The sequence below is a fragment of the Xenopus laevis genome, chromosome 1L (assembly GCF_017654675.1).
Source record: "Xenopus laevis strain J_2021 chromosome 1L, Xenopus_laevis_v10.1, whole genome shotgun sequence".
In the NCBI taxonomy this organism is placed as follows: Eukaryota; Metazoa; Chordata; class Amphibia; order Anura; family Pipidae; genus Xenopus; species Xenopus laevis.
This window is the reverse complement of record NC_054371.1, coordinates 12182590-12195631: the sequence shown is the minus strand read 5'-3', so window position 1 is coordinate 12195631 and position 13042 is coordinate 12182590. Positions and strand designations below refer to the sequence as shown.

Sequence of the window (13042 nt, the reverse complement as noted above, 5' to 3'; positions counted from 1 at the left end):
CAGTAACACAGGGGATCAGTCAGTAACACAGGAGATCAGTCAGTAACACAGGGGATCAGTCAGTAACACAGGAGATCAGTCAGTAACATGGGGGATCAGTCAGTAACACAGGGAGATCAGTCAGTAACACAGGGGATCAGTTAGTAACAACACTGGGGATCAGTCAGTAACACAGGGGATCAGTTAGTAACACAGGGGATCAGTCAGTAACACAGGAGATCAGTCAGTAACACAGGGGATCAGTCAGTAACACAGGAGATCAGTCAGTAACACAGGAGATCAGTCAGTAACACAGGAGATCAGTCAGTAACACAGGAGATCAGTCAGTAACACAGGAGATCAGTCAGTAACACAGGAGATCAGTCAGTAACACAGGAGATCAGTCAGTAACACAGGGGATCAGTCAGTAACACAGGAGATCAGTCAGTAACACAGGAGATCAGTCAGTAACACAGGGGATCAGTCAGTAACACAGGAGATCAGTCAGTAACACAGGAGATCAGTCAGTAACACAGGAGATCAGTCAGTAACACAGGGGATCAGTCAGTAACACAGGGGATCAGTCAGTAACACAGGAGATCAGTCAGTAACACGGGGGATCAGTCAGTAACACGGGAGATCAGTCAGTAACACAGGAGATCAGTCAGTAACACAGGGGATCAGTCAGTAACACAGGGGATCAGTCAGTAACACAGGAGATCAGTCAGTAACACGGGGGATCAGTCAGTAACACAGGAGATCAGTCAGTAACACAGGTGTGGGCCAATGGCAGGCCGCTTATATTATTCAGCTGATTAAACCCTAATGCATAGGCAGATGTATATTTGCCCTTTAACAGGGGAGTCCGGGCGGATTTGGCTGGATTCCCATTGGCCGGAGACCTGTTAGAAGTCATTTGGGACAGGCGTATAAGGCACAAGCAGTTGAATGGGTTGTACAGGGAAAGAGCAATTGTCGTTTCCATGTTGCGGCGCAGAGTAAGGACAAACACGGTCATTATTGTCGCAGCTCTAATTAAGCACAAATGACCAGTGCACAAGGCTTTCCAAACAGTTAATGACCAGATGGTGTGCTGCTTAAATAGCTACCCCCGAGCCCGTTAATGAATGAGACGTGTGATTGAGGATTTGGGCCCATCTCAGAAATGATTGGGGGGGGGGTAACCTAAAAACCTCCCTTGTTCTTTACTCCCTCTCTTTGTCCCCATTGCTCTGTATAGAGTGCACCCATTCACTGGCTGTAAAACTAACAGTCTGATGGAACAATTTGTTCCCTCTGCCACTTGCCCGCCCTTAGTGAATGAGCCCCAGTGTGGGAACGATCATGCCGGTGCCCCCTACAGACCAAGCAAGTAAGACAAACCCAAACCAGCTCAAGCTATGCCGATCATGCCATTGGCTCCTTTATAAAACAATACAATTACAATGTAGACTACTCTCTAGCCAACTACTCCTGACGCATTTTGCGCTACACATGTCAATCCAGTTTAGGTCAAGAAATGCCCATTTTCGTCCTTTACAATACATGCATTGTGTTGCCCCTTCCTAATGTGACATCAACCATATCACTACCTGGGAACAGTGTGTGGCCCATGACCCAAATATCCTACTCCCTCCTCGTTGCCATAAAGCCAATTGCATCATCAGGCCGAGCATCCGATGTGTGAGAATTGTACAAGCGCTCTTGGTGCCAGCCGTGCCCAGGGGGTGCCAGGGGACTGAGTGGAGAATGAGTCAAAAGGAACTCAAATACAATTTGCCAGTTTTGCAGATTAGAATCCTGAGCAGGGGCTTTGCTTTCTGGCCAGTGACTTTATATAGCGTGGCAACCTTACCTTCATACACAATGGATACTCACCCCCTACTACTGCCCTAGTGGGGCACTTTCTAGGCAGCAAAAATATCTAATTCTGCAACAGCACCTCAAGGGCATCAAACACTCCCTTCTGCTGGTCACGCAGCGTTTGATTGGGCAGGCGGGACGCTGGGAAAAAATCCAGTCGGGCCAGACCTGCTGCCCCCCATCTGTGTGCTCCCTGATCTCGGGTGGAGGAGGGTTGCAGCTGGGTCAAGGAGTCCATGGAGGAAGTGTTGGGGGTCTGGGTCCGGGTATAGACAGGTGTCAATTACTGGATCCCTGAACAGTCTAATTCACACTGGGGCCCACCTGCCCCATGTCCTATAACCTCTTTCCAGTGGAATAACTAGATATTACTGGGCCCCACAGCTAATATTTTCTTCAGGCCCCAAAAATGTCCAGAGGTTGACCTGTTGTACCATATTTATTGTAATTGTATACGAATTAGGGCCTCATGGGGCCCCTATACCACCTGGACCCCCTGCAGCCACAGGGTCTGCTTCCTCTGTAGTTACACCCCTGTCTCCTTCCTACCTGGGTGTATCCCAAGAGGCTGATGAATGCTCCTGCTCTATTTTATCTACCAAGAAGACCCCCAGCTGCCACATGAAGTCCAAGTGTCAGAACTTCTTGGGCTGCCTCTTGTTTCATGATTTCATGCAGGGGTGCCTAAAAGGAAGATTGGGATCTACCAGTAGACCTTTAGCTGGTGATCAGTCGATCTCAAGACACTGTCAACAAACAACTTGTCTAAATCACCCTCCCGTTTTATTCTTTTCTTTCACATATTTATAGGTCAGATTTATCAAAGGTCGAGGTGAATTTTCAAATAAAAAAATTCGAATTTCAAGGGAATAGTCCAAATTGGATTCGAATTTGAAAAAAATGCAAAAATTAGACCATTTGCCATCTAAAACCTGCTGAATTGCTATGGGGGACCTCCTAGAACCCATTTGAAGTCAATTGGTGGACTTTGAAAAATCAAAAAACTTCTAATCGAATTCGATCGAATGCGCTATTCCTTCGATTCATAAGATTCGAATTCGGCCAAATATGGACCTATTCGACCAAAAAAAAAACTTTGACTTCGGTTGGTCTTTTTGAATTCAAATTTCGATGTTTTTTCAATTCGAAATTCGACCCTTGATAAATATGCCCCTATGTGTTAGGGTTATTAAAAAATATTTATTTGTTAAATATAACAATACACATTTTTCTATAAATCAGTATTTAATTAATATTTTCCATGGAACAGAATACTAACAATAATGGGACAACTTCAGTATGGGCACTCCTGATTTAATGCAATACCCACACACATAATAGGGGGCAGATTTATCAAGGGTCGAATTTCGAGGGTTAAAAAACCCTCGAATTCGACCCTCGAAGTAAAATCCTTCGAATTCGAATATCGATCGAATAAAAATCGTTCGATCGAATGATAAAATCGTTCGAATCGAACGATTAGAACGATTTTAAGCGATCGATCGAAGGATTTTTAAAAAACTTAGAAAAGTGCTGTGGAAGGTCCCCATTGGACTTCGGTAGCTTTAATTTGGGAAGTATGAAGTCGAAGTTTTTTATAAAGAGACAGTACTTCGATTATCGAATGATCTACTGGTCGAACGATTTTTACTTCGAATCGACCGAATTCGATCGAATTTGATTAATTCGATGGTCGACGTACCCAAAAAATTACTTCAAAACTATTCACTCGAGCTTAGTAAATCTGCCCCAAAGTTTCATAACTTATAGGGGATCAGACTTTTGGGCAGTCCCAGAACAAGGCTCGGTTGATACATACACAGACTTTTCTTTACAGTGACAACAGGGAGGTCGGCAGAAGAGCATTGGGCACTGGGCAGAGGCTCTCTGGGAGTTTACAGTCAATAAGGAGAAGCAGGAGGTGATTGTGGGACATGTTTACACTTTCACTGGGATCTTTTCAAGGGGGGAAGTGATTGATTGCAACACGGATGAACCAAATACAAACACTCATTGAGCAACACACACACCTTATTTTGGGCTGCCCAAGGGCGCAGGGACACTGCTGAAGGTTCAGGCCTAGCTCTGGGGTAATCATGTTGGGCAGGGACAGACAGTCAGAAGAAGACAATACGTTTAAAGAATTTTCATAATTATTTCTCCAAAATACTATCCTGTATACTATATAGTTAAACAATATGGCAGCTCCCACCTGTATGTATAAATACAAATATACAGAGAAGGAATGTTCTGGGCACACAATAAGCTATACCCTCATACTGTACTGTCTAAGGGAATCAATATGGCACCTCCTCCTCCCATATGTATAAATACAAATATACAGAGAAGGAATGTTCTGGGCACACAATAAGCTATACCCTCATACTGTACTGTCTAAGGGAATCAATATGGCACCTCCTCCCATATGTATAAATACAAATATACAGAGAAGGAATGTTCTGGGCACACAATAAGCTATACCCTCATACTGTACTGTCTAAGGGAATCAATATGGCACCTCCTCCTCCCATATGTATAAATACAAATATACAGAGAAGGAATGTTCTGGGCACACAATAAGCTATACCCTCATACTGTACTGTCTAAGGAAATCAATATGGCACCTCCTCCCATATGTAGAAATACAAATATACAGAGAAGGAATGTTCTGGGCACACAATAAGCTATACCCTCATACTGTACTGTCTAAGGCAGGGATCCCCAACCTTTTGAACGAGTGAGCAACATTCAGAAGTAAAAGGAGTTGGGAGCAACACTAGCATGAAAAATTGTTCTTGGGGTGCCAAATAAGTGCTGTGATTGGCCATTTAGTAGCCCCTATGTGGATTATTAACCTACATTGAGACTCTGTTTGGCAGTGCACCTGGTTTTTATACAACCAAAACTTGCCTCCAAGCCTGGAATTCAAAAATAAGCACCTGCTTTGAGGCCACTGGAAGCAACAGCCAAGGGGTTGGAGAGCAACATGTTGCTCATGAGCTACTAGTTGGGGACCACTGGTCTAAGGGAATCAATATGGCACCTCCTCCCATATGTATAAATACAAATATACAGAGAAGGAATGTTCTGGGCACACAATAAGCTATACCCTCATACTGTACTGTCTAAGGGAATCAATATGGCACCTCCTCCTCCCATTTGTATAAATACAAATATACAGAGAAGGAATGTTCTGGGCACACAATAAGCTATACCCTCATACTGTACTGTCTAAGGGAATCAATATGGCACCTCCTCCTCCCATATGTATAAATACAAATATACAGAGAAGGAATGTTCTGGGCACACAATAAGCTATACCCTCATACTGTACTGTCTAAGGGAATCAATATGGCACCTCCTCCTCCCATATGTATAAATACAAATATACAGAGAAGGAATGTTCTGGGCACACAATAAGCTATACCTTCATACTGTACTGTCTAAGGGAATCAATATGGCACCTCCTCCTCCCATATGTATAAATACAAATATACAGAGAAGGAATGTTCTGGGCACACAATAAGCTATACCCTCATACTGTACTGTCTAAGGGAATCAATATGGCACCTCCTCCTCCCATATGTATAAATACAAATATACAGAGAAGGAATGTTCTGGGCACACAATAAGCTATACCCTCATACTGTACTGTCTAAGGGAATCAATATGGCACCTCCTCCCATATGTATAAATACAAATATACAGAGAAGGAATGTTCTGGGCACACAGACTGGGATGCACAATAGGCCCTGGCATTTCAAGTACACAGAGGTCCAAACAGCCCCCCCCCCCATCAGCCCAATAAATGGTGACTGTTTAGAACAACTCACAGCAGCCCCTCTGGCATTTTTCCAGAATCCACAGATTGCCAGTCTGGGCCTGATGGCAGCCGCCCATATATTTAAATCTAGATGCTGGATATAATGTGTATTTCTCAATAGACATCTATCCTTTTGTATTTATTTTGTGTTCTGAAGAGAAGAGGCTTCTGGATTCCTGTTGAACTATGGCTGGAAATGCACGTGAGAAGTGGCCTGTGTGTAATAAATCAAGCACATAAATATATATATATATAAAATATATCCTGAAGTTCTGCTAAGCCATATCATTATATATATATATATTACAAAATAATACACCCTTTCAGTCGCAGCATACAGATTTGGATTTTGTGGTTGGCATATAAAGACCCTGGTGCTGGTGGAAGTGTTGGTACTCACTGAGCCTGGGGTGGGAGATGTAGTTCCTGGTCACTGCCAGCATGTGCTCCTTCGCTGCCGCCATATTTGCCTGGTGCCCCTCCACCCTCATTGCCACTTTGGTAGCCATAGCTGCGTCCTCTGGCAGCGACTCCAGGATCCTTGGATTTTATAGCCGGGCGTGAGGCGGGTCACATTGTTTGTCAGGGTTCCCTCTGCAGATTCAGGCAGATTTGTCCTGACCAGGGAAAGTTATTTCCAGACTGAACCCACCTCTCAGGCTGTGCTACCTGCTGGCACCATTCTCTTATTTACTGTAAACGGCTTCTTATATCTACCAAGTGTACATTTACTGCTCCTGCCCCTGGGGCATTAACCCTTTCGGGCCCCTCTGGGATCTCTCTTTATATATATATATTTACTCTTTAGCTGGGCCTCACCCCCAGCACTATGAAGCCTAATGGAAAGGTTCCTTGGGTGCTAGGGACACTCATATGTGACAGATATGTACCAGAAACGATATCAGCAAGTCCAAGGGAAAGTTTTACTAACTGTCAGTGTTTATTTCAGTAGATACCTATATTTCTGCTTTAAGTGATGCCAAGCATTCCATTGCAATCTAGCACATCAGTGGCACAATAGTGTTGTTTGTTGGTGTGTCTCCTGAGGCCATTGACTTATTCCGGCTTGTTTATACCCAAAACATTTCTGCTCAAACTCCTTTTTACTGTGTGCTTTAGATGAAAGATAGAGAACAGGTTTGGTATCTTCTAAAAACAATCAGTTTGCGCTTTCCTTATGGACATGGGGGCTTCTCTCTTACCTTGGCCAACAGCTGGTAGAAAAAGTCACCAAAACTACTGTGCCAGTCTCCTTATGGCTGATGCTGTTCCACAGCCACAAGACAGGGAAACACTCATGGGAAATAGTTCTTACAATTATTTTTGGGGAACACCAGGAACCAGGTGGTGATGTTGTAGGCCAGAGATCCCCAATCTTTTGAACCCGTGAGCAACATTCAGATGTAAAAGGAGTTGGGGAGCAACACTAGCATGAACAATTTTCTTGGGGGGCCAATTAAGTGCTGTGATTGGCCATTTGATAGCCTGTATGTGGATTGTCAACCTGCATTGAGGCTCTGTTTGACAGTGCACCTAGTTTTTATACAACAAAAACTTGTCGGGAAGCCCGGAATTCAAAAATAAGCACCTGCTTTGAGGCTACTGGAAGCAACATCCAAGGGGTTGGAGAGCAACATGTTACTCACGAGCTATCGGTTGGGGACCACTGTTGTAGGCCATACAATTCCCATTTTAGGGTACCTGAAGACACCATGGAATATCTATTTCACTTTTATGGACATGGTGGGCAATCTGTAACATGTTTGGAATCACTGTGGATGGCGTTATACCCATTTGGGGATTTTGTTAGGACATAAGATGGAATTTTCTGGTCAAATGGAGAGTCTTCTTCAGTGGAGATACATTCAATGACTGTGCAGATTGGAAGGCTGGCATTCATGGCCTGAGAAGGCAATTTCAAACCAACTGTTGGGTGTACAAAAGGCCCGGGAACCACTGAACCAAGCATTGATAATTCTGTGTCTAACCCATAGTCTTTAGTTTGGGCTTGAAGGCCATTTAAGATGAGCTCATCTAGATACCCTATCAACACCAATATGGTTAGGATGAAATTAGGGATGAGCACTCGTTTACTTACATTGGAATTCTTGTAACTATTGTTGGATAGATAATAATGAACTGATTTATGCATCTGTTCCCTTGTTATAGAGGGGGTACTGGACAAAAAAATGGGCCTAAAACTAAAGGCTTGAGCCAAAAGCCTAAAAACTACTGCTTTAAGGGATTCTTACTGCTTAGTAGAGCACGGAAACTGCAGCTGCCGGTGGGTCAGGGGTAAGGACCCACACCTTGGGCTTGGCAAGTTATTCCACTGGCTGTTATTAGTCCTTTTTGTGACTAAAGACTGTTTTAATTGAACCTGTACCACTGTTGTTCAGTATTTATAGTCCCTTAAACAATATGGATATGTAGTGGAAAAAAACCTTTGATATGGCCCTGGGCAGCACCCACCACATCCACCATTTCTCCAATGCCGGGTCCCCTTCAAACTATATGCCCCAAAAAACTGCCTAATGGAAATCCCCCTTTATGCACATTGATTGTACTGTACAGAGGATCTAATTTTCCTGAAATACTGAGTCTTCCACCCCCCCAAATGTCTCATTATTATACCCAATTGGAGTGAAGGTATATTTTATATGTTGCAAAATCCGAGGAACAAATCACTGACTATCCTGTCAGCACAAAAACCATAAATAAAACATAGAATTTACCATTCTGCTGGAAAGGCCTCAGTGACATGTGGGAAGGTTTCTCTATTAAATGTTTCATGAGACAATAAAGGGACCTGCAAATCTGCTGAGTATTCACTAAAATTCTTCTGAACATCGTGGGCCCTACTTAGCAGATCATCATACTTTTGTTACTTGTAAAAACGATTAAAAATGATTTTATTTCCAATAAATTCTTTACACATTTTTGCTTCATTCTTTTTTTTCTCCTATTATTATATGGGAGAATTATATCCCTAATTTTAGGAGGCATTTCCAAAAATGTCATGAAAATATTTTTTATCTTAAAAAATGTATCGACACGAATTGTTTAATATGCTTGATTTTTTTCCATCATTACTACTTGTTAAAAAACATCAGGAATTATTAAATTTGGGGAAAAAAATTGGGATGCATTATTCAGCATGCTGTACAAATCTGCCAATTTTTTTATTTTCATTAGGGTTACACTAAATCCAGAATTCAGTTTGAGATTCTGTCAAGATTCTGCCTTTTTCAGCAGGATTCAGCCAAATCCAAGTGCCTGGTGGAACCGAATCCAAATCCTTAAAAATCACATGACTTTTTGTCACACAAACAAGGGAGTCAAAAATATTTTAACTGGATGCGGATCAATTTTCTCCCCCTATTTTCTCTACATTACACTTACAAATCAGGGTTCCGATTCAGTAAGGTATTCGGCCAAATCTTTCACAAAGTTTAAGATAGAATATTTTTTGCAATTCGAGACAAGTGTGACTGTTCTTCTCTCTTTAGGGGCAGTGTTAACAAACTGAAATATTTATCAAGGCAAATAAATATGATCATTTTAAAAAAAAATTGTTAGTGCACCTATCTGAATTTTTTAGCCCTGATGCACAATTACATGCAAAAATTAATGACTTAGGGGAGTCCTTTACGCTGAACAATAATTGGTTCCAGTAAAAACACCCAATAATTTAAAATATGAAAAAAATCACGTTTTTTTCCGGTAAAATGACCAAAATGATGGACAGATCAACCCTCTAGCGCAGACGACTCTCGATACCAGTTACGGAGTTTCATAATAAATATGATTTATAATGGGTTAGAGCGGAGAACCTGTTGTTTTGCAGGAATTTGAGAAACGGCTTCTTCTTGTTGGAAGCCAGTTTTGCTATAAACACAATCACGTAAATCCCATGTTTGTTGTATTTGTGTGTTGGTGCAAATAAAAGGTCGAGAGATAGATGCCCATCAGTTGAAAATTTAAGACATTTACTTGTGCGGTGGATTTTTTTGTCAAACAACATACATAGTAGAACGCTCGTTGACCAGTATCGACTCCTTGGTCTTCTGGATCCCAACGCTTGTCAAGGAATCAACTGACCACATATTTCATTGTTCCCGCAGGTTCTTGAGTCAACTTACATCATATCATTGCACCCCACCCCCCAATATTAAAAGCTAGTCTGAAAGCTCTTCAGGTCAAGAATTTTCTCGGCTTATACCACTGACTGAGCGGCACACGTCACAAACACTAGTGTAAGAAAATATTATTAGTAAAGTAAATCTGTATATATTTGATTCCAATAGACTATTCATCATCATAACATTGCAAGAACTTTACAACAGAAAAAAAAACATTTTCCAACGTACAAGGGGTCCAGTCACCAGGCTAGTGCATCCGTGTAGTTATTACAATGACCTTGGCAATCAAATGCATTGTCCTGCACTAAATATTGAGCAGAAGCCCAGATTGAGCCGTCTCTTGGCTAAATTATTCTAGAAAAACTCAAGACAGTAATCCAAGGAATGCTACATTAATGTTACACACAGATAAGTGTGAATTCAATAATTGGTACATGACTGCAGTGTATCTGAGGCTTGTGTGGTGGTTTAGTTTAAGACCAGGGGGATATTTAAGATTTTTTGGAGACCAACACTATTCCCATGTTTTCCCCAAGTCAGGTTGAGTTGAGTTGAGTGAAGTGACTACCCTGTTATCTGGTGGTTGTGTTGAAAGGGAAAACCTTAAATATTATTATAGTATTTTAGCAAGTTCAGTGTTAGACTGGACCTTCTAAAGCCCACCAGAGAACTTGACCTTTGAGGCCTACTGGTATGCCTCTTGGGTTTGTATAATAATGGAATTATGGACATTATACCATAGAGGAGACCACCAAGGCCACCACTAGGTGGTCATCTGCCAGTCTGGTATTCAAACCACTGCCCAGTTGCTATAGACTTCAAGTGCCCACCAACTAGATGCCAGACTGTAGAGTTGCAGAAGAAATGGTTAAAGGTAACTAGAAAAAACAAAAACATATAAATGAACATTATTTGTGAACTATCCAGCTGTACCACATCAAACTCAAATATAATTTTGAAAAGTGAATTGCCCCTTTATTCCATTGCCCTGCCCCCCACATTTGGCAAGCTGTATACGTCTGAAATAAATAATGCATTTTCATTTTTTTTACCATACCCTGCCTTGTAATAATGGTCCCTTAACTATAATGACATTGATTACCAATGGTGTATGAATGATTAAAGGGAATCTATCATGTTTTTCCCCAAACATAATAAAACTGAAATATGGACTTGCAGAGGCATAATTTAAGGTCAAAATCCTTCTAGAACTTTCTAACATCTGTATAAGGAGATGTTAGTGATGTAACAGTTGTGGACCACAACGTCTATAATTCAGCAGTAGACAACAGGGAAGGGATAATATTAGCAAAAATAATAATAATAAAAACTGTTACTAGGATGTCAAACAAACAAAAACTGTAAGGCCGTGCTTAGATGGAAATAAGATTATAAAATGTCTTTAATGATAGATTCCCTTTAAGGGTCACTTGGCTATAAATTATATATTTGTGCTTCCTGGATGTGCCTCAAGAACCCCTTTATGCCCAGTAATGAACCTCCATATATATCAGACTTTGTTACAACCGTGAAACAAACACACACACACACACACCACTAGACACATTTTGGTAAAGTCTTTGATAATTCCCACCAGTCACTGAGTGTTTTGTTACCAGGAAGCCAACACATCAGATTTAGACAGACACCTTCCATTCAGTCATGTGTTTAAGAAGTTGACTTCTTGCTTGAAGCAGTGTCTTTCCTATCCAGGCGTGTGTAAGGCTCAAAAGCAGAGCTCCCCAGTCCATACCCTGAGGGTATTTCATGCAGACCTCCCAATAGAGGACCAGGAAAACAAAGAGAGGTCGGTAACCTTGGAGAAGATGAGGCTGCTAATGATGGAACTTGTAGGCTGAAAGCTCCTGCTCCAGGAGGCGTAGTACTGATGATTGGTGAAGTGCTTCCCGATGTCCCCAGGTTGGTTCCATTTCCCGATGAAGTGCCCATGTTGTTTTGACTAGAGGAGATCAGATTCGGTGGTGCTGGGACTGACAAAAGTCTGCCTTGTTCCAACAACCGCAAAATATTGCAAGTAGCGAAGGATTCGGAAGTGGAGGAGGAACGTTTCTCAGAGTCCCTACTCTGATCTTTTTTCTGTTTCGTTCTTCTGTTCTGAAACCAAACTTTGACCTGCATGGGGAAAAAGATTGTTACTAGAACAACTTAAATTATGGACAATTTAAAGATGATTGCAATTACTGCTATACACATCAAATGACACAATTGTTGCCTATGTTTTCATATGGTTTTGGAGAAGCTATAATATGAAATGACTGTGCTACTTCATCCTAACAATTTTAACTTTCTCATTTTACTTTTGGTACAACCAATTGCTTATGTGATCAATCTGTGACCTACTGTTTTTGCTTGGGTGGAAAGAGGGTGTAACCACATACTTCACACAGACAAAAAAAAAAAAAAGAAATTCTCTAGAAGACTGATATACCCAGTTTGTTCCTTTAATTTATTTGATCCTATGAAAGACTGGAAGTGGGAAGAACTTGGAAATACAGCTGGATCCACCAGGAGAACTGAATTTATTTGATGATGGAACTTATCTCCAGCTATAAGGCTGCTTAGACAAGAGTGTTAAACTTGCAGTCCTACACCTCCTGAGAGGCTGTGCTATAGTTGATGTAGTCTAATGGCACCCACCGGAGGAGATGGATCTTCAACAGGTGGCACCAGATACAATGTGTCTATTTACTATTTCAAAGGGGGAATAGAAACACCACACCAGGTTAGTGGACTGTGTCATAGAAAAACCTTTTCTTACAGAATATAAATAACTAGCTCCTATAGCAATTGTGACCCCCCTTTATCTGGAAAGATCCCCTGGAAAATACAGGCAACTGCAGACTCTGCTCAGCTACTCACCATTCATTCAACATCCAATTGGTCACTCACGGTAGGGAACACACATTTCCTGGCTTCTAACACTTTTTGAAGTCTATCACCCTACCTTTTCTCCACTGGCCCCTCTTCTATACAAAACACACCTTCTGGGGGTACTTTGCTAAGATGAGATTTAGGGATACAAATTATTGGCTGTTGAAGATACCCTTGCATCAATAGCTGGATGACAACTTAAAAAATACCTACAGCCCTGTTGTGAGTATAGATGTTCCCCTGTATGAAGCTCTATTTATCATCATTGTCCCTCAAGCTGTTAGTCTTTTCCCTAACGGACACTGCCCTATTCTTGTTTCAGTAACATCCTAAGAATATCCTC

The 13042-nt window shown here is 41.6% G+C and overlaps 2 protein-coding genes across 3 annotated transcripts in view; both read right to left on the bottom strand.

Annotated features, from left to right (window-relative positions):
- The window catches only part of atp6v1b1.L (ATPase H+ transporting V1 subunit B1 L homeolog), a 38637-nt gene extending 32465 nt beyond the window's left edge, over nucleotides 1–6172 (bottom strand). The window contains 1 exon segment of the mRNA NM_001096892.1: nucleotides 6066–6172. Within this exon segment, the coding sequence (NP_001090361.1) occupies nucleotides 6066–6156 (91 nt within the window). The 5' untranslated portion in view covers nucleotides 6157–6172.
- Nucleotides 6173–9633: 3461 nt separating this feature from the next.
- The window catches only part of vax2.L (ventral anterior homeobox 2 L homeolog), a 46694-nt gene continuing 43285 nt past the window's right edge, over nucleotides 9634–13042 (bottom strand). The window contains exon 4 of one of the 2 annotated variants that reach the window (XM_018233279.2): nucleotides 9634–11940. In XM_018233279.2, coding sequence (XP_018088768.1) covers nucleotides 11476–11940 — 465 coding nt within the window. In that variant the 3' untranslated portion in view covers nucleotides 9634–11475. 2 annotated transcript variants of the gene reach the window in all.